General features: G+C 58.7%; 1 protein-coding gene across 7 annotated transcripts in view; it reads right to left on the bottom strand.

The window, feature by feature from the left end:
- The window catches only part of EEFSEC (eukaryotic elongation factor, selenocysteine-tRNA specific), a 242,584-nt gene that overhangs the window by 13,509 nt on the left and 205,370 nt on the right, over positions 1-23,705 (bottom strand). For all 7 annotated transcript variants that reach the window (XM_002713149.6, XM_089305613.1, XM_089305608.1 and 4 more), the window contains one exon: positions 17,659-17,815. In XM_002713149.6, the coding sequence (XP_002713195.2) occupies positions 17,659-17,815 (157 nt within the window). The remainder of the gene's footprint in view (positions 1-17,658; positions 17,816-23,705) is intronic.

Genomic DNA, 23,705 nt, shown 5'->3' with positions numbered 1-23,705 from the left:
CTGCTCTAATGAGAGAGCAACCAGCTCCTGAGGCAAATCACCTTGGTGTCCTTGGCCGTGTGGCCGGCTCAGCACTGGTGGGGGAGCCAGGGCTCAGGGGATTGGTCACCAAGGGCCACCAGGCCCATCCCCTTCCCTGGGTACCCACAGGTGTGCACAGGCAGCTCCGGGCTTGGCCTAAACACAGAGCACCTGGCAAACCCCTGCTGTGAGGAGGCTGTGGAAGTGAGGGAAGTGGGCCTGGCCTCGCTGACCACAGCTCGCAAGGCTCTCTGCCTGCCTTCAGCCAGCGGGGCTGTCACCTGCTACCACGCATGCCCTCCTGCCTGTCTCAGCTGCCACCCGCATTCCCCACTCAGGGCTGGAAGGCTGAACATGACACAGCACCCTGCTTCTTCAGAGAAACTGGTTCGGATTTTTATGCAAGAAGTCAAGCACACTGCATGGCCCAGGCAGCCAGTACAGTTTGCTCCCCAGGTAAATTTCACCCTCCAAAGGCCATGTGAGTCCCACTTCCCCTCACAACTCTCAGACACATCCCCAGATGTCCCAGCCCTCCCCTCTGGGTTGCTGCTTCTGCCATTCCCACGGCTGCCACCCCTCTTAGTCATTAAGATTTCCCTGAATGAACTCACTGAGCCCCGTGAGTGAACACTGCATGCTGAGTGGAAGCCCAGGACCCTAGCTGAAAACAGAGCACATCTTTAAACCACCCACGCCACCACGAGCTCCCCACAGGTCTGCATTCCACCTGCAGCGTCTCTGCCTGCGTGGCCCCCAGATTGCTCCCTCCTCAGCAGCAGGCCCCTTTGGGCCACCCCCAGCTTCAGCCTCTGGGGTGCCCCTGGGTACCTGGAGGATGCTCCTGCCTCTTCAAGCTTGGCTAGGGCCAGCAGGGCAATGGGACTCAGACATCCACGGGGCAAGGCCTGTCAAACAGCCAGCGTGTGCCTGGCATGCGGCCAATGCCAGCGGCCACTGCTGGGCTGATGCAGGGCAGGGCAGGGCAGGGCTCTCTGAGCTGCATGCCAGTGGTGGGGAGGGGTGCCCTACAACTCCAGGCCTGCAGCCATCACAGGGTGGCCTTGGGGACAAATCTACCTGCAATGTGTTTAGCTTGGCCCCGCAGACTGCTTTGAAACCAGGGATTAGTTGTCAAACCTTAAAACCATGGTCCTGCATTCCTGGGTAGCGCAGGCCAGAGTGAGCACTAGCCGCCACTCCTACCTCCCCGACAGAGCTTGTGGTCTCCACTGCCTGATCAGTCACAGGGAAGGCGGGCCTTGGAACTGTTCTGGAGAGGAATCCAAGCTGGGGGTGGCCCTGGACGGGTCCCAGAGGAGGAGGGGTAGAGCAGGGCCAGAGGCGCCTGGCAGCTGTGCCCCCAGCACTCCTCGTCCAGGGCCATGGAGCCCAACAGCTGGGGCACCTGCTTCTCTGATGTATGAGCTGGGGGTTTTGGAGAAATCGCCATGAAGGGTTAGGACGGCCTGCGTGCACTGTCTCCCACATGCACACAACACCCAGTGTGGGCAGCCAGCCCAGGATGGCTGTGAGGTTCCCTGCCTTGTCAGTGCTGCGCGCTACACCTCTCTGGCCCTCAGTTGTTTCCTCTGTGAAATGGGGATAACACTGCCTCCTTGAGGAGTCGTGGGGAGTTGGTCAGACGCTTGAGCAATGGCAGGGGACAGAAGAGGCTGGAGCTCCATTCTAGTGCTGCCTCTCCATAGGCTCTTGACCTTGGATGTGGCCCCTCTCCAGCCTCAGCTGCATTCATGGGGTAGGGAAGCTACAGCTGCCCTGGATCCTGTACCCGTCCCTGGCAACTGGAGCTCCTGTGTGTGTGTGTGTGTGTGTGCATGGGTAGGTGTACTACTTACGCCTCTCCCGGGCTCCAGGTCTGGTCATCTCTCACCACACCCCTCCATGCTGACCCCTGAAGTCCTCTCATTTCACACCCTCTGGCCATGCAGCCCGTGAGCCGTTCACAGGCTGCCAGGCTCCTGTTTACGGCTCTTCAGCAGACCTGTGGTCCCTCAGGGGAGCCCTGGCCTCTTAGCTGTCACTCGGTGCCCCCAGCTCAGCTCTCTGTCCTGCGCACAGCACACCATTCTCAGGCCCTCTCCCCCACCTTTCTTCAAGATGGGCTCAGCACCACCTCTTCCAAGAAGCCCTCCCTGCACAGCTGACCTAGGAGGCTGCTGTCCTCTGTGCCTGGGCCTTCCTTCAGGGCTCACCACTCTCCCCAGAGACCAAAGAGGAAAACAGCAGACCCGCAGTGGAGCACAGACCACGTGCCAGTTCTGCCGCGCCCGACTGCTCGCTGACGGTGAGGACAGTGTCAGACATTCTGGATTCCCAGGCTCATCGAAAGGCCAGAGGACATCCAGCCCTCCATGGCCCAACACTAGTTCCCCTCACTCCTGTCACTGGCTGGCTGCCTGAGTCACCGGAGTGACTGATACCAGTGCCAGGGCCTGGTACAAGGTCAAGGATGTTGGAGGTGCCCACCCAGTGCTGGGCGCCATCTGCAGGGCAAGTGCGTATCCCTGGCCAAGCCACCAGATCCGTGCAGGCTGGGGTGGCCTGGAGCGGCACGAGCCCTTGTTCCCGTCCTCCTGCAGGAAATCTGCTGTCAGAGCTCAGGTTCCATGCCCAGGCCACTGGCCCTCAAACCCTGGCCTGTGCTTGCAGCTGCAAGACATCTGACGTGTCTGGGCCTCAGCCTCCTCACCTGGAAAGTGGGCACGGCAGGACTTCACAGGGTGTGGAAGGCCCTTTTCAGTTAAGATGACCCAAAGTTAGAATGGCGTCTGGCACCAAGCAATGTCTTGCCAATGGTAACTCTTTCTTATCATTCTAGAACCACGTCGCACTCGGGGTTTCTGCCACAGACCAGTCATTCAGCACACATGGCCGAGATTCACTGAGGCCCTGGTCCAGCTGAGGAGGGCAGCAGCGCATGGGCTGTGCTGCCAAGGGGGCTTGTGGCAGGGAAGTCGGCAGGGGGCATGCTCCTGGCAGTGGTGGGTGCTGCCAATGGTGGTCTGGGGGGCCCCTGTGGGAGCCTCAAGGACAGGAAGACCAGGGACAGGAGCCCAGATGGCCTCCTGCAGGGCCTGTGGCTCCCACCCCCACTGGCCATGGCAGCCTGCCCTGTCGGGGGCAGAAGGCGACTGTCCACTAGTGCTGGATGGAATTTCCCTGCAGGACAAGACCGGGGGGACAGCAGAGGTAAGAGCAGGCCTCCTTTTCCTTCCCAGCATGCCCGGGGACTGTGCAGGGAGAAAGGGCAGGATTCGAGTGTGGCAGGGTTGAGTCATGAGCCCTGAGCGCAGGATGCCTTTGGCGGGGGGTCGCGGAGGGGGCTCCCTTTGCCAAAACAATATTTAATTTTTTTAAAAGGCAGCTACAAAGCCACGATTAAGCTCAGGGCCCTAAAACAAGCCCATAAAATCGAAAAATATTTATCTGGAAGGGTGGCAAGTCCAATAAAAGTTTTACGAATGCTTTACAACTGCCCTGTCAGGAAGCTGGCCTCTCACTCACCTCCCTCCTGTCGAAGAAACAACACACACAAGTGCACACACGTACACACACACACAAGTGCACGCACATACACAAACACACACACACACACACGCGCATACATGCGTGGAGGATGCCCACGGCGCCACACACCAGTGCAGCCCACGCAGCTCCTGCTGTGCCACGGTGCCTGGCTGGGCAGGGAGGCTGCTATGGACACGAGCAGAGAGGGTGCCCTGTGTCTCTGCCATCAGATCTGCCCTTGCCGCAGCTCCACGCATGCCGCCCCTGCCACACAGCCTGACTCAGGGGCGGGAAGCAGCACGGCCCCGCCCGGGAGCTGGGAGGAAGTGTCTCTGATTGGTGCCCTCGGCAGCCCACAGGACTTAAGGGACACCACTCTTCAAGACCACCTTGCGAAAGGGTGCTAGGATCCCCACTTCAGAGAGGAAAAACTGGAGACTCAGGCGAGGGTCTAGCCTCAGGCTACCTGGAACAGGGCTTCCCAGTGATGCATACTCAGGCCTGGCTCCAGGGAATTCTCTGTCCTGAGGTTGGGGATAAAGTCACCCCCAGCCCAGGGCGCTTTAGCTCCCCCTGGCTCCCGCTGGCTGCTCCAGCCCCAGGGCTCCCTGGTTCTCTCACTGGGCTCCTGGCCCCCCTCAGGGCCTGTGCCCAACCCTAGAGGCTTCCACGTCTGTCACCTGACCAATTATTCTAAGCAGTCAGCCATCACCCCTTCCGCCCAGGCAAAGGTGCGCAGGTTCTCCCTCCATGCTCACACTCGCCCCTCCTGATGGCAGCGCACAGCTGTGAAATGATGCCCAGAAGTGTCACTCGAACCCGAGGCTGTCTGACCCCAAGCTAGGGTTAGGATGCATCTTCTAGCAGGAAATCAGGGAAGAGCAACCCAGGGGCCGGGACCTCCAACTCGTCCCCCTGACAAGAGCTGGCTAGAAGCCCCCTCTATAATGGCCTGCCATCTTGGGCTGCTTCTGGGCTTGCCAAAACCAAGCTAAGCACCAGCCTCTGGGAGGAAGCCACTTTGAGGCCCTGACGGCGGCACCCACCACGGCCGCAAGAAGTGGCAAGTCAGAGGGTGAGGGTGCAGGCAGGACGAGAGTCCAGAGAGCCTGCACCACCACCAGGCTGACCCCCGGGCCTCCCGGGGAGTGCTGTGTGCAGTGCAGAGGGGACAACCCAGCTGTCCTTGCACAGTGGCAGGGTATGAACTGGTCTGTTCAGACCACACGACGACAGAACACGCAACTAGAGTTCAGCAGAACTGAGCCCAACAGCCAGGTCTCACGAGAAGTAAAAGCACAAAACCTGCTCGAGAGAGACAGCGAGGGGCACCTGCAGGGAGGGGGCGGGGCGGGGCTTCTGCTGCGTCTGCACGGTTTACTTCTTTCAAGAGAAGGAGGGAGAGCGGTTTGAGGTTCCCGTGTGAGTGTGCCAGATATAGGGCTGAGCATTCTGCTCTGCGTGGGGAAAGCTCTTCACAGTTAACAACACGTTCACTCCCCGCCCCACCCTGAGAATGGAATTCTGATTACAAAGCAGACAGGAGTACAGGGGCACAAACCATGGAGCCATCTTCCCGCGCTCCTGGGCAGGGCCTGGAGGCAGCCATGATGCCAGCCTCAGAAGCGGCCACGGGAGCTGCTCCAGGCGCCTTGTACCCTAAGTGTCAGGTCCAGCTGGGCTCTGTGGTCAGGCCCTGCAGAAGCCACTTACTACATGAGGCGTCGTCTGCATCGTCCTCCTAGGCCACAGGCGTTGGCCTGAGCAGGCACAGGCACCCAACATGCGGCACCGAGCAGCAGAGCTGTCCCCCGAGAGAAGCTGCCACGCGCCCCATCCACAGGAGGCCTTGGGTGGCAACCTCAGTTGCCATAGCTGTGGCTATGGCTGTGGCTGTGGCTGGTTGGTGGGGGAGGGCAGCAGGTGCTTGGGGATGGCTGATGGGGGCGGGGAGGGCTCCCGGAGGAAGCGCCGTGTCAGGCCTCAGTGGACTGTACCCTTCTTTCAGACTGCATGGCTCCATGGCTGGGGCACATGCCTGCCAGACGGCCTCTTCCTGGGGCCACAGCGAGAGCCCCTGGCACCAGCCTGTGAGGACGCATGGGCTCCTCCCGGGGGAGGCGGTCAGCAGATGGTTTCTGTCCACGGCGCTGTGTTTCTGTTAATTGCAGATATTTTTAACGTATTGTGTTACTCCATCCATCTTCGTGAACGGTCCGTCTTGTAAAATTCTTTTAATTATGTTATTTTTTTCTGGCCTATCTTCATCATCTACAATTATTTATAATATCATTGTCCTGGTTTCAAACGCTGGGTATAAACACTGTTGTAACAGTTCTTCGATGGGGTTCGTATAATTTTTACAATGGCTTTGAAATGCTTCGATGGCTGAAAGGGGAGGCAGGCGGCCGTCCCGGGAAAGAAGACACCCTGAGGTGCTCCCCTGCCTTGGTTAGGGGCCCTCCTCCGGCGGGGTGGCTCCCAGCAGAGGCTGCCCACGTGGGTGGGGGGCTGGCAGCGCCTGGGGCGGCTGGATTGGGTTTCAGAGCTGCAGTCCCCACAGACACTAGGGCTGGATCCACAAAGGGCACCGTCGGGGTAAGACGCCGGGAGAAAGACGGATGGTTTGTTTTCATTTTTATAGGGATTTTCTGAAACCTCAACTTTCACCCCTCACCTCTCTTCAACCCTCTTCTCTCTCAATCGAGCTGTCTTCCAGCGCCTCCCTGGCTGGGCGCCGGCCATGCGGGACAGAACCCAGCAGAAGGCCCGTGGAGGCCGCTCTCAGTTTGGGGTCAGGGGTGCCCATGCTGTCCCCAGCAGGGCCGGTTTCGGGCCTCCCTGTGGGCTAGGGTGGGAGGAGCAGCGGGGTCAGTGCAGAGAGGGCACCTGTGCCTCTGTCCGTGTTGGCTGTCCTGGATTTACCAAGGACTCTCAGGGGCAGATCAGCATCCCCAGGGTGCGGCATCTGTGTGTCGACAAATAAATGCCTCTCGGTCCTGGCCTCCTCCGCCACACACCCTCGGGGCTCCCTGCAGCCTGGAGGTCCCTGTCCACTCCCCTCCCTATTCAACGGTGGTCAGCTTAGAGGATGCAGCAGGCACAGACCTAACTCAGTCCCCGCCCTCTGGGACTCACTGGCCATCCTAGAGTCTAGAGGAGGGCAGCTCCGCCCTGAGGGCTCCGAGAAGCTGCCCCACCACCCTGAGCCATGGCGGCCTTCTGCTGGGTCTCGGCTGAACCTCCCTCCAAAGCCCCAGCTTATGGGTAATAGAACTGCCTACCCGTGAGAGGGCCCAGCCTGGGGCTCTGGGTTCGGGCCTGGCAGACAGCTTGGCACAGAGGGCTTTTGGCCCAGAGATACAGGTCCATGGAGGACAAAAGGTCACCTTGCTTGACATGGCTTCAGGCAATGAGTTGACACCACTGGGATCTGTAGGTCAGACATGAAGAGGTGCCCCTGATCCGGGGGTAGCGGCTGTGAGGTGGAGGATTTGGGCAGACAGAACGGTGCCAGCCTGTCAACTGTACCTCTTCTCCTCCTAGCTTCTTCTGGATATCTTAAAGACACGTGCAAATGGCAAAACGGTTGGCTTTACCCAAGAAAAGCAAGTGAAGATGTGGAGCTGCCACGTGCCAGGCACCCCCTTGCCAGGGTAGGTGCCCCAGGGCAGCCCCTGCTGCTGAGGCATCGAGTGCCAGCACAGTGCGAGGTGACATGGCACCTGGCCGCAGACTTTCCAGAACTGTGTAAACTCCAGTGGTATTTTCTAAAAATAGGCACAATTCAACTCCTCAGAATCCATCTTAAGAAAAAACACTGCGCACATGGAGACAGACTTACAGACCAAGATGCTCCCAGCATGCCTTTTAGAGAGGGACACTTGGAACAGCTGAGCGGTCCCAGGTGTCACGGCCTTGGCACGGCTGTTACACTGCCACTAAGAATGAGGGCAGAGTGACAGCCGGCCCATCCACGGCTCTGTGTGTCACTGTGTGGTTTCACATTTTGTTCTACACATTCATCCCATTTTATAGATGACAAAACTAAGGCTCGCAGAGTTCCAGCTGCTCACCAGGGTAGTATGGGTGCTAGGATTTGGACCAAGCTCTGTCTGAGGCTGGAACTGAGCTGTTAACCTCCCTCGCAACTACAGAATAAAATGGTAAGAGAACAAGAGAGCTTATATAATCATAGGAAGGGCCGACACTGTGGCATAGCGGGTAAAGCTGCTGTCTGCAGTGCCAGCAACCCATATGGGCACCAGTTCGAGACCTGGCTGCTCCACTTCCAATCCAGCTCTCTGCCTGGGAAAGCAGTGGAAGATTGCGCAAGTCCTTGGGCCCCTGCACCTTTGTGGGAGACCCAGAAGAAGCTCCTGGCTCCTAGCTTTGGGTCAGCCCAGCTCCAGCCATTATGGCCATTTGGGGAGTGAACCAGCAGGTGGAGGATCCCTCTCTCTCTGCCTATGCCTCTCTGTAACTCTGCCATTCAAATAAATAAATAAATCTTTAAAAAATAATCATTGGGAAGTAGCAAAGCAAAGAACTACATGCTACCTATATAATCTGAACCACAAAAACAGAAGCCTCCGCAGAGAAATACAGAAGAAACTAAGTCAAAATAGCAGGGATGGAACTACGGGAGCCTTCTTGTACTTTTCTTTTCTTTCTTTCTTTTTCTTTTTTCTTTTTTTTTTTTTGACAGGCAGAGTGGACAGTGAGAGAGAGAGAGAGAGAGAGAGAGAGAGAAAGGTCTTCCTTTGCCGTTGGTTCACTGGCCGCCGCGGCCAGCACGCTGCAGCTGGCGCACTGCGCTGATCCGATGGCAGAAGCCAAGTACTTCTCCTGGTCTCCCATGGGGTGCAGGGCCCAAGCACTTGGGCCATCCTCCACTGCATTCCCGGGCCACAGCTGAGAGCTGGCCTGGAAGAGGGGCAACCGGGACAGAATCCGGCGCCCCGACCGGGACTAGAACTTGGTGTGCTGGCGCCGCAAGGCAGAGGATTAGCCTAGTGAGCCACGGCGCCGGCACTTTGTACTTTTCTTCACCCTGCAAACTTCCTGAACGAGCTTTACTATTACTTTTTTAAATTTTTATTTATTTTTTTATTTTTTGACAGGCAGAGTGGACAGTGAGAGAGAGAGACAGAGAGAAAGAGGTCTTCACTTTGCTGTTGGTTCACCCTCCAATGGCCGCCTTGGCAGGTGCGCTGAGGCCGGCGAACCGCGCTGATCCGATGGCAGGAGCCAGGTACTTATCCTGGTCTCCCATGGGGTGCAGGGCCCAAGGACTTGGGCCATCCTCCACTGCACTTCCCTGGCCATAGTAGAGAGCTGGCCTGGAAGAGGGGCAACCGGGACAGAATCCGGCGCCCTCACCGGGACTAGAACCTGGTGTGCCGGCACCGCAAGGCGGAGGATTAGCCTAGTGAGCTGCGGCGCCGGCCTATTACTTTTAGGCTGCAAAAGGACTGGTCTCTGATTTCTTTTTCAAACTGCTTAAAACATCTCAGTTGGAAACACGCCCCCGGGGCCAGCAAGAGGCCTGGGGGCAGGTGCAGGGCGAGGGTCTCACAAGTCCCTGGGTACAGGATGACCTGTCCCTGTCCAGTGACCTGTCCTGCTGTAGCTGCCTCGAAAACCCTCAAAACCACCTCTTTCCAGGTGGGCAAACCAAGGCTCAGCACAGTAGAAGCTCTAGCCAGGAACCCACTCGGGTCTGCTGACTGCAGAGCTCCCGTTCTCCGTGGATGCCCTGCCCCCAGCATCCCCACAGTGAGCTGATGCCCAGCAGGCATGGTGGCGTCCTGCCAACATCTTTCAGTCCAAGCCAATTTGGTCCTGCAGGGCCCACTCTGAGACAGCTGCTGAAGGACAGGTCCCAGGGTGGTCTGAGCATCTGCAGCCATGTGGCTGGGGGGCGTGGAGGCAAGGGACGTATCTTAAACGAAAGGGAAACCAGTTTCGCCCCAGCCCCAGTGGGAGCACGGCCTGCTGGCCCAGTCTCCCGTTCACGGGAGCACGGCAACACGCACAACCCGGGCATTCCCACGGAGACTGCGGCTCTCACCTACAGGTGCAGGAGTCCCCGCTGGGACACAGTGGGCTGGGTGCTCGCGTGGCTCTCGGAGCCCGAGCACTGACCTGGGCGTGTCCTTGGAGACACAATGAGCATATCCACAGGGTAGTGCCACCCCCACTTCCAGGGGCACTGGGATTGCCACTCATTCTAGAACCCAGCACATCACTTCCTCAGGAAGCTTCTTGGTGCTGGACGTGGCCAGGGCCCTGCCACAGCTCCCATGGTGCCATGCTCTTCCTGCACAGCAAGGGTGTGTTGGCTGATGTCAAATGCTTGAGGGGTCGTCTGCATGACACCTGACTTCCCACCTGCTCCCAGCTCAGTGGTGTCTCCCATATTCACGTGCTGAAGTCCTAACCCCGAGTCCTTCAGGAAGGCACTGTAGTCTGAGGCAGGGTCTCTAAGAGGTAATTAAAGTGAATGAGTTGGTTAGAGTGGTGTGACCAGTGTCCTCCCGGAGGAGATTACGAGAGACTTGCACAGAGCAAAGAGCACAGGAAGAGAGATGCCAGACAGAGCAGCTTCAGAAGAAAGAAGCCCTGCCACACCTCCTCTTGGATTTTCAGCTTCCGGAACTTCCGTGACATGCTCTTACCGCAGACCAGCATGCCAACCCGGCCGTGAGCTCTGTGAGAACAGGGGGCAGGCAGGCTGCTGCGCACTGTGGCTGCTCTAGAACCTTGCACGTGGCCGACATGCGGTGGGGTGCATGACCATCGTCAGGCAGATGAGGGATGGACTGGCTGATGCTCAGGGAGCAGCGACTGAGTCTTGAGCTGTGCACCCAGAGCCTAGCACGGCACCTGACGCCAGAAAAGCTGCTTGCCACACAGCAGAGACGGTCCTTGGCAGAGTGAGGCTGGCTACGGGAAGGGGCCCTGATGGGCCGGGGAAAGCTCACAGGTGACTGCATATGCCAGAACCTTCCTGCCTGCCGGTGACCTAAGGGCAGGGGCCACTGCAGGGCTCAAGCCCAGCTCCTACTCCTCATGGGTGTCCTTGTGCTGGCTGCCTGGACACTGGGGCTGGCCTGGGTTCTCGTGTAGAATGTGGGTGATGGCAGCTGGCCAAGGGGGAGCAGTGGCTCACACTGGGCATCTGCCCAGCACAGGGTATGGGTCCGGAGCGGTAGTGGGCTGTGCCGCTGCCACCTTCGCAGCCTTGGCCTTGCCTGCTCCCTCCCTTGTGCTCAGGCCAGCCCATGCAGACCCCAGTCCTTCTGGTCACCAGCCAGATCAGCTTCAGACCAATAGCTGACCGCCTCTTCATACCCAAGTCTGCAGACCTGAAGTCACACGCCTGGGGACCTCACCAATGAGGAGGAAACCGGCCCCTGAAACCAGAGCAGGAGAGTTCCCAACTCCTGCAGCCCAGCCTGCACAAAATGGCCCGTAATTCTAGCACCGAGAGCAGCAGGCACTTAAGCCCTGCCAGGACTGCCACCTTGTGGACCTGGGCCTGTGGCCAGCAGAGGGGCTCAGACCCAGGCTGAGCCAGAGCACCTGTTGCCCCGTCCTGCACCAGGCCTGGGGGAATGGTGGCCAATCACCAGCCCTGGCCGTATGGGGCATCGGGGAAACAGGGGTGATGTGCCTTCCCTTTGGGCAGGAGGAAAAGGTGCGATCCTTGCTTCTGACCAAATGCAAAGTGTCTTCCGTGTGCAATAACTCAGAGGGGTCCTGGCGACAGAGCCCGTCTCTGCTTGAAGGCTGGCTGGCTAATCTCCCATGGAGCAGCCTGCCATGAAGGTAGCATGGGTGGCCGGCGTAATTTCTCACTGCTCTGCTGCGGGGGCAGGGCCTGTGTAGAGATCAGGACACAGGGCTCCTAGTGGACACGTGAGCTACCCACTGAGAAGAGGGGCTGCCAGGCGAGGGGTGGCTACACACAGCCCAAAATCCCAGCCACCATTACTGAGCCCTCATGGCTGGTCAGACATGGTGGGCAGCCCTGGACAGGGATTAAATGACTTAATCTTTACATCCTTCGTGAAGTCAGAGCTATTAGTCCTGTGGGAGGACTGAGGAAATTGAAGCTCAGAGTGGGAGGGGCCTGTCCTGATCAGAATGGAGCCTGGGCCAAGCCAGGAGGCCCTCCCAGTAAACTGCACAATGGCCCATGGCCTTGGCCCGGCCTAATCTTTCTATGCTCCTCGTGGGCACACAGGAGTATTGCCTAGGGGTGAAAATGGGGCTTCCCTTCCATGGCCAGTGCTCAGGGAGCTGCTTCCTGCCCACGCTCCATCTCACCTCTGACCCATCTTAGAACCTAGGCAGGCCTGGCACAGACAGAGGCTCAACCAACAGAGATGGAGGGAGGAGGTGGACTCCACTGTTCCCGGGGACGTGAGGGAGGCGCTGTGCCTGCTATCTTGGCACATGGTCTGCAAGCTCGGGGAGAAAACCCAGCTAGCAGGGTTGCGCCTGGGGAACAGGTGCTCTGTGCCCACTCACTCTGCTGGTCACTCTGCTCAGTCTCCCTGAGGCCTAGAGAGGCAGCGGGAGGCTCCTAAGGGCCCACTGGCACACTGACCGCATAGGCCTGAGCAAGGAGACCGACTTTTCACCTGTGGAACAGGGACGATGCCTCCATGCAGGCCATGGACAGCAGCAATAAAACGCAGCAGAGGTGGTGGCCTGGGCTTGGGAGGTGTCCCTGCCTTCCCGGTTCCAGCCTCCTGCCGGGATGGGGCCCAGGGGTCAGGGTTAGGGACACAGGCAGCAGAGGAGGAAGGATGCTGAGAGGCCCTGACAAGGGGGAGAGACCGGTGCTCAGGGCAGGCATCTGGGCTGAGTTCTCCGATCCTGTGGTCTTTGCCCGTGTCCTCTCCTCTCCCTGAGCCTTGACAGGCAGAGCCCGAGGCTCTGCTTGCTCCTCCTTATGAGTAAGAAACAGCAGTTCCTCCTGGGTTCCTAACCACGAGATGAGTCCACAAATTTCTTTTCTCGAGTCTATTATGTTGTCATTAGCAGGAACTAAAAGGTTATTGAAGGTCACCAAAAGCCAAAAGCCAAGTGAAAATGAGAGTCCTGGGAGCTGTCTGTCAGGGTTGAGTGACAGCTCTGGCTACCACAGCCCTCAGCTTCCAGATGGTCTGCACAGGCTTCCTTCTCCCCACACCGCTCCTGCTGGGAACGCTGTCCCCACCTCTCCCTTGGCTGCTGACCCCCAGCCCTGGCCACGCAGCTACAGGCCACCGGCCACGCCGACCTCTCTCACTGGTAAACACCCGCGGGCAGGACTGTGACAATGGTCTTGGTGTCCCTGGCCCAGAGCCTCCATTGCAGTTTGCTGAGCTGGAGGGATGGGCACCCTTGTTTTAAAGAAAAGGGAGGCAGGCCGGCGCCGTGGCTCAATAGGCTAATCCTCCACCTTGCGGCGCCGGCACACCGGGTTCTAGTCCCGGTCGGGGCGCCGGATTCTGTCCCGGTTGCCCCCCTTCCAGGCCAGCTCTCTGCTATGGCCAGGGAGTGCAGTGGAGGATGGCCCAGGTGCTTGGGCCCTGCACCCCATGGGAGACCAGGAAAAGCACCTGGATCCTGGCTCCTGCCATCGGATCAGCGCGGTGCGCCGGCTGCAGCGGCGGCCATTGGAGGGTGAACCAACGGCAAAGGAAGACCTTTCTCTCTCTGTCTCTCTCACTGTCCACTCTGCCTGTCAAAAAAAAAAAAAAAAAAAAAAAAAAAAAAAAAATAAAGAAAAGGGAGGCAAAACCTTGGAAGCCATGCGCTGGGCGGTGGCCACTCTGAGGGAGTCTGGCAATGCCAGTGCCTGCCTGCCTGGCTGAGTCCCTCGGGGCCCCGGCACAGGTGGCTTCAGAAATAGCACTGGCTACCCCCCACCAAGCTCCTCCACTCAGTCACGCAAGCAACAGCTCCCCATGCTAGAAGAGTCCCCTCTCGCTTGGTTAATGTTACCAGATGGGGAATTCGGCAGTTACTGAACCCTTGTGAGAGGGCACAGGGTCAGGAGCTGAAGCCAGGAGGGGCCACAGACCCTCCTCAGAGGTGAGCTGAGTGGTCCTCCTAACTCCAGCCACGCTCCCAGGAGCCACAGGCAGAAGCACTGCACACTCCCTTCTCCCACACACTCCCAGCAAGAAGCTGCACTTCCATGCCTCCCCTAGCCTGTGCACGAGGATACCAGGTCCAGGGAGAACTCCTGCCGACGGTTAGGAGGGTCTGGGTTCGAGTCCCAGCTCTGCCTTCAAGTCTCAGTCCCTCCACTGTAAAATGGGGAGTGGCTGGCGTCGTGGGCACACACGATCCAGCCGGCCTTTTGGGGGGGGCTCATGGTCAGTGCCCTCTTGGACGCTTGTTCCTCCTTATGAGTAAGAAACAGCAGTTCCTCCTGGGTTCCTAACCACGAGATGAGTCCACAAACTTCTTTTCTCGAGTCTATTATGTTGTCATTAGCAGGAACTAAAAGGTTATTGAAGGTCACCAAAAGCCAAGTGAAAATGAGAGTCCTGAGAGCTGTCTGTCAGGGTTGAGTGACAGCTCTGGCTAATAAGACTGCTCCTGACAAGGCACTGGTTTTCTGGACCTACTGACACGATGGGGCCAGTCTATTCATAGTGAGTGCTTGTGGCTCTGTGCCAGTGACAGCTGCGTGGTTACCCAGCGAGGAGCCATGATGCGTGTGCACATGGGAGGGCCTAGGCCTGGAGTGTCCCCAGTGGCCAGCATGAAACTCCATGTGTCCCCTACTGCCAGGGTAGACACTCACTGGGCTCCCCAGTTGGCTAGTTGAGGAGCATGGGGGGAGAGGCCACACCCAGTGGCACTCCAGGACTGACACCGCATGCCCTCTTCCCACCTGGTGAAGGGACTCTGTGCTCCTCAAGGACCAGTCTCTTCATCTTCTCACCTGGCTCTCTAGTTGGAAGTCACCAAGTGGGAACAGGGGGCTGGCATGAACTGTGTCACCCCCACCATCCATCCAGGCTGCCTCTTGGTGCAGGCACCAGTGTCCAGGGAGGGTGGGGCTGGCAGGATGCCCCCTGGCCAAGATGAAGATGGGAACACTGGGCTGCCCACTTCACAGGCATCCTGGGCATGGGCCCAACGCTTGGAGCTCTTTGAAGACATCGCTGCTCTGTAGGGGCATGAGGCCAGGGAGAAGTCATATACCCAGCTCCACTCTACAGCCCTTGCAAAGCACAAGGGATGCTGGGACAGACAGGCACCTCATCTATACCCAGGACCTTCCTCCCACCACGCGCGGTCAATACCAAAACTACTGCGTGGCTCCCAGTGCTGCTCACCAGGCCTCCTGCTCGCCCAGGTCTCAGAGGGTGAGGTTTTGTAAATGTGGGGCTTTTCAATCTGGAGATGGCCAGGCTTTGTGGGCAGGCTCCTCGGGCATCAGGAGCACAGGGCTTCGCCAGCCTTCCCATTCCCAAGGGTGTCTCCTGAGGAAGCCATGGCCCTGGCGGCAGGACCCCAGCCTAAGGCCAGAGCCTGCAGCTCCAGGAACAGCTCAGCTTCCGTCTGAGCCTCAGGCCTGGGTATCTCTCCTAAACGTCAAACGGGAGTTCAAGCTCAAGTCGCCAGCGGCTGAACCAGCCCCAAGGCAGGTTTTGTTTAGCTCAGTCCGACATTTTAGTTTTTTTTAGATCAAGACTTTTACATAAAAGCCAAATGAGAAAAGAATGCGACCTGGGCCCACATTCCAATAGAGTGAGTCAGCAGGACACTGCACTCCGGCTCACCAAAGTCCCCACCTCTCCCTACCAATGACCACGTATCCTTGGCTGCCACCAGACCTTGGAAACCAAGGTGATGGGCCGCTGGGCCATGCTGCCCTGCAGAGCCATTAGTGAAGCCTAAAGTCCCGTCCACAATCCATGGGCTGGGTCGGGCCCCTGAGACGCCCCTGCTGCATGGAGCTCTGCTCCAGGAGCTGTCCCGTGGCCAGCACGTGGGTCCCCACTGCTCCCCGGCGCTGCATGGCCCTAGCTTTTGGGAGAGTCTTTCACAACTGGGGCACTTCAGAAGGTTACAAGGGAGGCGCTGGTGGAGAGTGGGGATGGGAGGCAGGGCGGGTGGAGGAGAGGGATGAAGGAATCTGACCAGTGGTGTGTCATAAAGAACTGAAACGCCACAAACAGGAAGCAGCTGACTAAGAGGCAACGCTGACCTGACAGTGGAATGTGAACTCCGGGGGCCTGAGTGGAACACGCACCCCTCCGCCTCCCTCCCTGCCAGGCCTGGAGAGCAGCCCCCAACGAGCCTCCCCTGGGAACACCCCAATTGGGAGTGTGCCTGCACTGGAGGAAGGGGAGCCGAGGGGCCCAGCATCCTTCCCCTGCCTGGAGCAGCGGGACCCCAGCACTGTCTGGGGTGGCCAAGTGCTCCCTGTGCAGCCCTTCCTGCCAGGCGACTGCCCTCGGGGTGTCCCTCGCCCAGCTCAGGAATCCCAGATGCCTCCTTCCCAGAAGGCTCACACCCACGTGGGTGGGCATGGGTACAAGGCCCCTATGGAGCTGAGGTCTGCCTGGCTCATGCACCTTGCATGTTGCCTGGAGCCCAGACAGGGCCACGGTGGGGACTCTGGGGACAAATGACACCCAGTCCGAGGGGACCCAGGAGGGCCCCAGTTTGGCTGAGGGGAGGACTGGGCTTTGCTGAGGAGCAGCAGGGAGGGCAGGACCAGAGGAAGCTGGATGCCCAGGGGAGCCCTCTATGGGCTCCAGCCCCAACTTGACCAAGGCCTTAGGGGGTGCAGTCAAACAGGGGGAGCAAAGCATCAGAGAAGCAGGGCCTCTGGTGGCCACTGTCTCCATCCTGGAAGGACAAATGTCATCTGTGGCCCTCTGAGCTTGGGAAGAGTTTTTTTTGGTGGTGGTGGTGGGGGGGCAGGGCCCCCTAAGCAACTGCTGAGTGGCCAGTGTAGCTGTGATTCTTGCCTCCTAGTGGCAGCCAGGGCCACCACCCACCCCTTAGGAGACTCTCCCCAAGAAGCTATAACCCAGCACTGCCTTGCTCACCTGATCCAAACCTCCCCCTTGTCCCCCATCTCTCAGAGAATGAACCAGAGTCCCAGGGCTAAACCAAGGTCAGTGACACAATGATGTGAGGTCACGGCAGTGACAGGGGTCACAGTAAAGTTCTTCAATTGGGCTGTAGGTTTGACCATTCTTGCAATACAACATGAGGGGCTGAGAGGTGGCGGATCATGGCGTGTTGACATGAACCCACACCTGGGAACCTCCCACACTGCCAGGCGCCTGTGGCGGGCTGGCTCACTCCCTGGCAGTGAACTCCTGCCAACACAGGCCTGCAACGGCACAGGGAGCTCAAGGTCACCTCAGGGACTGTGCAAGTCCTCCCCGTTGGCTCGCTGCCGGGGTGTCAGGCCTCTTCTGCACTGTCCTGCCTCCCGAGTGCCTCCCCAGATCAGCACACGCTGTGCCCATCCCCGGCCTGCACAGTGCCCACGGCCCCGACGGGCAGGGATCCATCAGGTGTACTGCAGACCTCGCCCACGCCTGTGAGCCCCACAGCCCAGCACTGAGCACAGACGCAGGCTGGATGAAGGGATGGCCACATGGGCTGCAAGGCCGTCTTCCAGCAGCAAGCGCACACTTCCAACCCAGCTGCGGGCAAGCCTCAGAGCCCAGCAGTGGCTGCGGGGCTACAGGAGGTGGCAACTCAGATGCCTGGAACCTCCCCAGGTGACAGTGCGCCAGGCCCTGGTGCTCTCTCACCTCTCTTTCTCTAAACTGCATTTCAATACTGCCATTCTACACAGAGAAGCCAAGGGGCTTGGCCAGGGTCACCTCCAGGTGGTCAGTGGTGGAATAGGCACTCAACCCTGACTTTGGCCCTGCTCTGGCTCAGACTCTTGCTGGGACCCAGCCAGGGGCCATGATCCATGATGCCACATGGGCTATGACACTCGTGTAACAGCAGAGCAGGACTGGGAGCCACAGCCAGGAAGCACAGCCTTGGCTCCACTTGTGCCACCTCTCTGTCCTGCCAGGTGCCCCCTGGGCGGGAAGGGACAACTGCACTTACCAGGGATGTGGATCTTGAACTTGCCACTCTGGCCAAAGGCGCTGTCGATGACCCCCTGCTCCCCGGTGGACAGGTGCACCCTGAGTCCCACGAAGAGCTGAATGTTGGTCTCCTTTTTGAACAGGGAGCGTCCGATCACACTGTAGTCGTCCATTGCCTGTCCCCGCACAACCAGCCAGAGAGAAAGGAAACATTAGTAGGGCACACTGAAAGGGCGGGCCCTGCGCCTGCGCCTGCTGCACCCTCTGAGAACACTGAGGGGAGCGGGCTGAATGAACGGGAACAGGGCGGAAATCAGACTGGCAACAATCAGTCCTCAACGCAAGCCCCTTGGAGCAGCTCCCAGGGGTGGCCATCGTAGCTCCGGTGCAACTCTGAGAGCGCCACTTCACAGACAAGGAGATGGAGGCACAGCAGTGACGTCCGCTGGGCAAGGTCAAGCACTCCCAGGACACAGCAAGCCTGGAACCCAACCCCACCCAGGGTACCTGCCCAAGACAGCCAGCAGCCTTCTCCTTATTGAAAGTGTTCATGGCCGCTGCGGCCCAAGGAGGTGACATCCACTTCCTAAACCCTCACCCCAGCTCTGGATTCCCCCTAAGAGTCCCTGAGAACCAGCCTCTGCCTGCCCATCTGCACCCGAGACCCATCTTGCCAAGGCCCAAGTCTGCCTGTGCTGTGTCCTGGCCTGGCCCACTCCCATTCCCCAGCCTGCTGCTCCCCTTCCTGTCTCCTGGGGGCTGGGACAAGACTGTGCTGTAGTACTCACATCCCCTGCTGGCCGCCGTGAGCACCCTGCTGTGTCAGCACCCCTTTGCCTCTTTGTGGGTGCCTGGGCTAAGCAGAGGGACACTCAGGAGCATGAAAACATCACCACCGGGAGCTGTGTTCACCTGGACCCTTCTCGCCAGGGCTTGACTGGACCGGAAGTGTGATTCCCTCCCTCCTGGGCCTCTAGCTGCTCTGGCCTAGGCTGTACCTTCAGGAAGGGCAGCGAGGCCACGTGGCCTCCCCTGCCCTGCACAGAGCCTCTCTTTGCCATCCCCACTCTGTAGATGTCGCCTCTAACAGCTAACACAGACATGATAAGGTGTACCTGCTAGGTTGGAGACTGCTGCTGAAACTACAAACATACCCCTCTGACCCCTCGATACCACGTGCAGGAATGCACTCCACAGATGGGCCTGCCCAGGTGGGCACTACCGAGCCTGCTCACTGCAGCAGTGCTCACAGTGGCAAAAGCGGAATGAACTTCAAAGTCCAGCCAAGTTCCACCAAGTGGTGTACAGCCCCTGGGGACTGCACTGTGACCGCAGGGAGGAGCAGGCAGCTCTGTGGGGACACCAGCACCCTGGGGTGTCGAGTTCCATGTTAACATACAGAATGTGTGTAGGGCATGCTGCTGTGAGCACAAATGGGAGGTAGGGAGATGATGGAAACAATCAGAGAAATAGGAAGGGAGCAGGTGCCCAGAGTGCGTCTCACCTGGTACTTTTCCTACCCTTGCTGTGTGAATACATAAATGTGCTTCCTATTCAAAAATAAGCTCACAGCAAACCAAGAGGTGCCTTCTACCCACATGTCAGGCAGGCCTTCCACTCCTGCTGGCAACCTCTCCAGAGACAGGGTTGCCTTGTTTTGTTTGGCCACTTTTTTTTTTTTTTTTTTGATAGGCAGAGTTAGACAGTGAGAGAGAGAGACAGAGAGAAAGGTCTTCCTTTTCCGTTGGTTCACCCCCCAAAATGGCCACTATGGCTGGAGCTATGCCGATCCAAAGCCAGGAGCCAGGTGCTTCCTCTGGTCTCCCATGCAGGTGCAGGGCCCAAGGACTTGGGCCATCCTCCACTGCCTTCCCGGGCCACAGCAGAGAGCTGGACTGGAAGAGGAGCAACCGGGACAGAAGCGGTGCCCCAGCTGGGACTAGAACCTGGGATGCCGGCGCCGCAGGCGGAGGGTTAGCCTAGTGACTCACGGCGCAGGCCATGGCCACTTCTGATGTATCACGGGCAACATCTATAGCCCCCACTCCCAACCACACAGCCCATCTTGGGTCTCACGCTCTTGGCTGGAGTGCAAATGCTCAGGCCTCTGTACCGTTGTTCACCCCCCACCCCACCCCAGTTGCCCTCTCTTCCCACTGCCACCTGATGGACTCCAACCCAGCCTCCAAAATCAAAGCCACAGGTGCTGTGGGCTCTTTCCTGGTGCAGCTGTGCCCACAGTGATAACCCTGTGCACATGCAGTGAGCGCTCTACAGCACCGGGTCTAGACAAAATTTCTTCAGAGCAGGGGTTGGGTCTGCTTTATTTCCATTCATGAAAAACCTGGATTCCCTGATGTGTTAGGCAGTCATTTACTGAGCTCCAGAATGGGGCAGTGGGTATGATGCTTATAACATGGGCTCTGGAGCTGCAACGCCTGGCTTCAGACCTACTAGCCATGTGGCCCTGGGCAAGGTGTGCCTCGGTTTCTCCAGGAGGCAGTGTGAAGAGTAAGGTGTGAGGCACTCAAGCACTTGGGGAAGGCGCTGGCATTCAGTTGAGAGGCATGGGAAGAAAAAGCTGATGTAGACAGAGCCGCTCGTGTGGCAAGGCAAGCTGATGCTCCACAAGCAAACTCGTCCACCTGTGATGCACCTGACCAGGCAGACTGAGTGCTGTGCGCAGAAGCAGGCGCTGGGAGCCCAGGGATCACCGGCCCCCGGCTGCAGCAGTCAGAGGGCATCCTGAAGCCTGCCCCCAGGCAGGACTGAGCTGGTCTTGCAGAGAGGACTAGTTCTGGGCAGTGGGGCAGGGATACAGCAGGACCCCCAGAGGCACTCTGTGGGCAAGGGTACAAGTCTGCAGAGAGGCCATGCACAGCGAGCACACTCGGCCTTGCAGACATGCCCACTCAGGCCCCAAATCTTCCTGCAGACCAGGGGAAGCTGTGGGGCCTTTCAGAGGAGCCGCGTATCTGACCTGTGGCTTGAAACCCCTCGGGCTGCCTCAGGAGAATGGCTCAGTGGGGGCAGGACCATATGTAAAAGAAGAGGGGACTCAGGCTGGAGAGCACAGGACAGAGCCTGCCAGGCTCCCTGCAGGTGCACCCAAGTAAGCGTCCCCCAGTGGCAGCTGTTACCTGCCCTCCCGAGTCCGGAAGGCTGGGCGGCCAGGGCGGCAGTCCACCTATAAAAGGCTGATAGTGAGGGCCATATCCTGGAGGAACGTGAGGGTGGCCGGGCTCAGTTCACAGGGAGAAGGGGCTTGCAAGAGGGCACAAGGCCCAAGGGCCATGCCTATACCACCCCTCACAGGAAAGCCGTCAGGCTTCTGGCCAGAGTGTGCCCGCCCGACTTCAGACACTCGTACTTCCTGCTTCACAGGAGCGTCCGTCGCCGGGCGCACTGAGCTAGTTTACACACAGTTCTCATGAAAGGCAATTCCCATTGCTGCTGTGAACAGAAACCACTGGCCATGGACAGCAGGTGGCCGGAGAGGAAACCCAGGAGAACAACGGCATGAAGGCCTTGTCCGTTCTGCTCACTGTGGTTTCCCTCCAAGTCCAGAGTCCCTGAGCAGGGAGGGGCTGTGCCTCGGGGGGAAGAAGAACAGGATGCATATGTGCGTGTGTGTGTATACATGTGTGTAGACGAGCTGTACTCCTAGGTGACACAGAAAGGCTGGCGGAGTCTCTGAGGCTCATGGCTGTTTCCCAGCAGGGCTGCGTCCCACACACGGGCCAGGCAGAGTCAGCGCCACCTCTGCTCGCACTCAAGGCTCTGCGTGAAGAGCTACAGGGAGAACCGCGGTGGCCTCCCTGCAGTGGGCCTGTGGCCTGGGTGTGGCCCACGGAGGCAGTGTGGCCTCCACCCAGCTACCCCCTCCTGAGGCTGAGACTCCTGGGGCCCCGCTGGGGCACTGAACGCTCAGCCTCAGAAACATCTCGCTTCTACCCAAGGCGCCACGATTTGGCCAAGGGCCCCAGATGGATTGTTTTGAAAAGCAAAAACTGTCTCATTTACCCTAAAAACCTTTTGGAAAAACAGACCCTCTTCTATTTGATTCATAGCACTAGATAAAAGGTACTTGCATGCCTCCTCTCCCTGGTGATTGATGAATCGGATGCAAATAATGATAAGAATAATAATTTCCACTGGCGCAGCCTTTATAATTCACAAGCTTCGTTCGCACACATGAACTCCCCTCGTCCTTCAGGCCTCGGCTCCAGCAGGACTCCCCCAGGGCTGTCCCTGCCCCCCAGCCTGCTGCTGTCGGGGGTGCCCTGCCTCCCACTGTACTGTGCATCCAGAGAGGTCAGCTGAGGGACCTGAACAGAGGCGCCACCTCCCACTGCTCAGGGAGGACACGGAGAGCCAGGGCAGGCGGACACCCTGGTCCGCAGTGGCACAGGAGGCCCTGGCTGCGTGCCCAGCCTTTGCCTGCTGCTTTCCAGGTAGAGAAGGACCCAGTGCTCCAGCCTGGCTGGGAGCCTGGGGCAGGGTCCACACCCACCCATGCTCTGCAGTGCAGCCTGGCACAGTGCACATCTGGATATGGCTCTGGCTGGCCCTTCCATGCTGCCTGTGACAGGGTGTGCAGCGCTGCCTGGTGTCCAGTCTGCCCTGCAGCCTGGGCTGCCCAGGCATTACTGGGGTCCCCTGGGGCTCTCCCACCACCCTTGTCTGCAAGGGGTTTTCATCTTTCCTCAAAGGGGACAGAGCTGAGGCTCAGAGACAGGACCTAGGGGAGCCGAGGTCATGCATGGGTCAGCAGCACAGCCGGAGTTCAGGTCCAAGCCTGCCAGCTCTTTGCAAAGCCCGTGCTGAGGTGCTCAAGAGCAAGGCCAGCGGCTGGCTGCGTCCAGGGGCCCTTTGGGCTGTAGGAGCTAGCCCCAGGCCTGGGCTAGGCCCTCAGGACAGAGCCCACCGAGACACAAGGCTCGTGATGCAAAAGGCACACAGTCCTGGGACCAAACGCTCTCAGCCACCTTAGCAAAGCACTTTACTGAGAGCACGACTGGGGCCAGCTGGCCAATCCAGGCCACTGCCCCAGCAGACAAGTTCTCAGCAAGCTGGTATTAACACTTCTCCCCTCTGCGCTAAAGTGCACCCTGAGGGCTCACCATGTCCCCAGTGTGTGGCTGCAAACAACCCGAACCCCAGCGGGACATCACAGCTGGCGTTCTCCCTCCAGCCCACAGCCTTTGGACTTCCCAGGGGCAGATGCTCGGGCCCCATCTCTGTGGCTCCCAGCTCCCTTTCCTCCAGCCCCTCTCCACCTTCAGTCCTGTCCACCTGGCTCCAGAGTGCAGATTGCTACCTGACCTCCTCCCACATCCTCCTGTCTTCCCTTGTTTACTGCTCCCACGCCGGACACGAGCTCAGGAAGGCAGAGCTGCGTCCTTGTCTGCCACAGCGGCATTCTCTGCTCGTGACTCAGGGGCTGCTGACGGCGCCCTGCATACCTGAGCCGGTGACTGACTGTGCCCACGGGGACACAGGCGCTGCTCACGCAGGCCCGTGGCCTTGCGTTTTTTAACAATTACCCGAGACCAGACAGATACACAACAAGGACAATTTACAGTCAGTAACTTGATAGCTCTAGGTATATGTAGGAGGGACCGTCAAAATTACAGGGAAAATGCCATCTCTTAACTCCATTCATCCATGCACTTACTTTCTTTTAAAACTTTTACTTCTTTATTTTCATTTTATTTGAAAAGTAGAGAGTCCTTTCACCCACTGGTTGACTCCCCAAATGCCCACCAAAGCCAGGGCTGGGCAGGCCAAAACCAGGAGCCTGGAACTCCATCTGGGTGTCCAACGTGGGTGGCACTGAGCCAAGCACTTGAGCCATCATCTGCTGCCTCCTAGGGAGGCTCCAGGAGGCTGGAGCAGAAACACCTGGGACTTGAACCCAGGCACTCTGACAGGAGATGCAGCAATGTTGAGCAGTGTTTAAAGCACAGTACCGGATGCCCGCTTTGCCATGAACTTGCTGATGTGCCCTTGCCCAGACCTACGAAACCATCTCACCACCAACCTACTGCCTAGAAACCACCTACT

Source organism: Oryctolagus cuniculus, chromosome 10, assembly GCF_051225735.1.
Source record: "Oryctolagus cuniculus isolate XC-2025 breed Fujian yellow rabbit chromosome 10, ASM5122573v1, whole genome shotgun sequence".
In the NCBI taxonomy this organism is placed as follows: Eukaryota; Metazoa; Chordata; class Mammalia; order Lagomorpha; family Leporidae; genus Oryctolagus; species Oryctolagus cuniculus.
The sequence above is the reverse complement of the archived record's forward strand: the minus strand, read 5'-3'. Positions and strand labels throughout refer to the sequence as shown.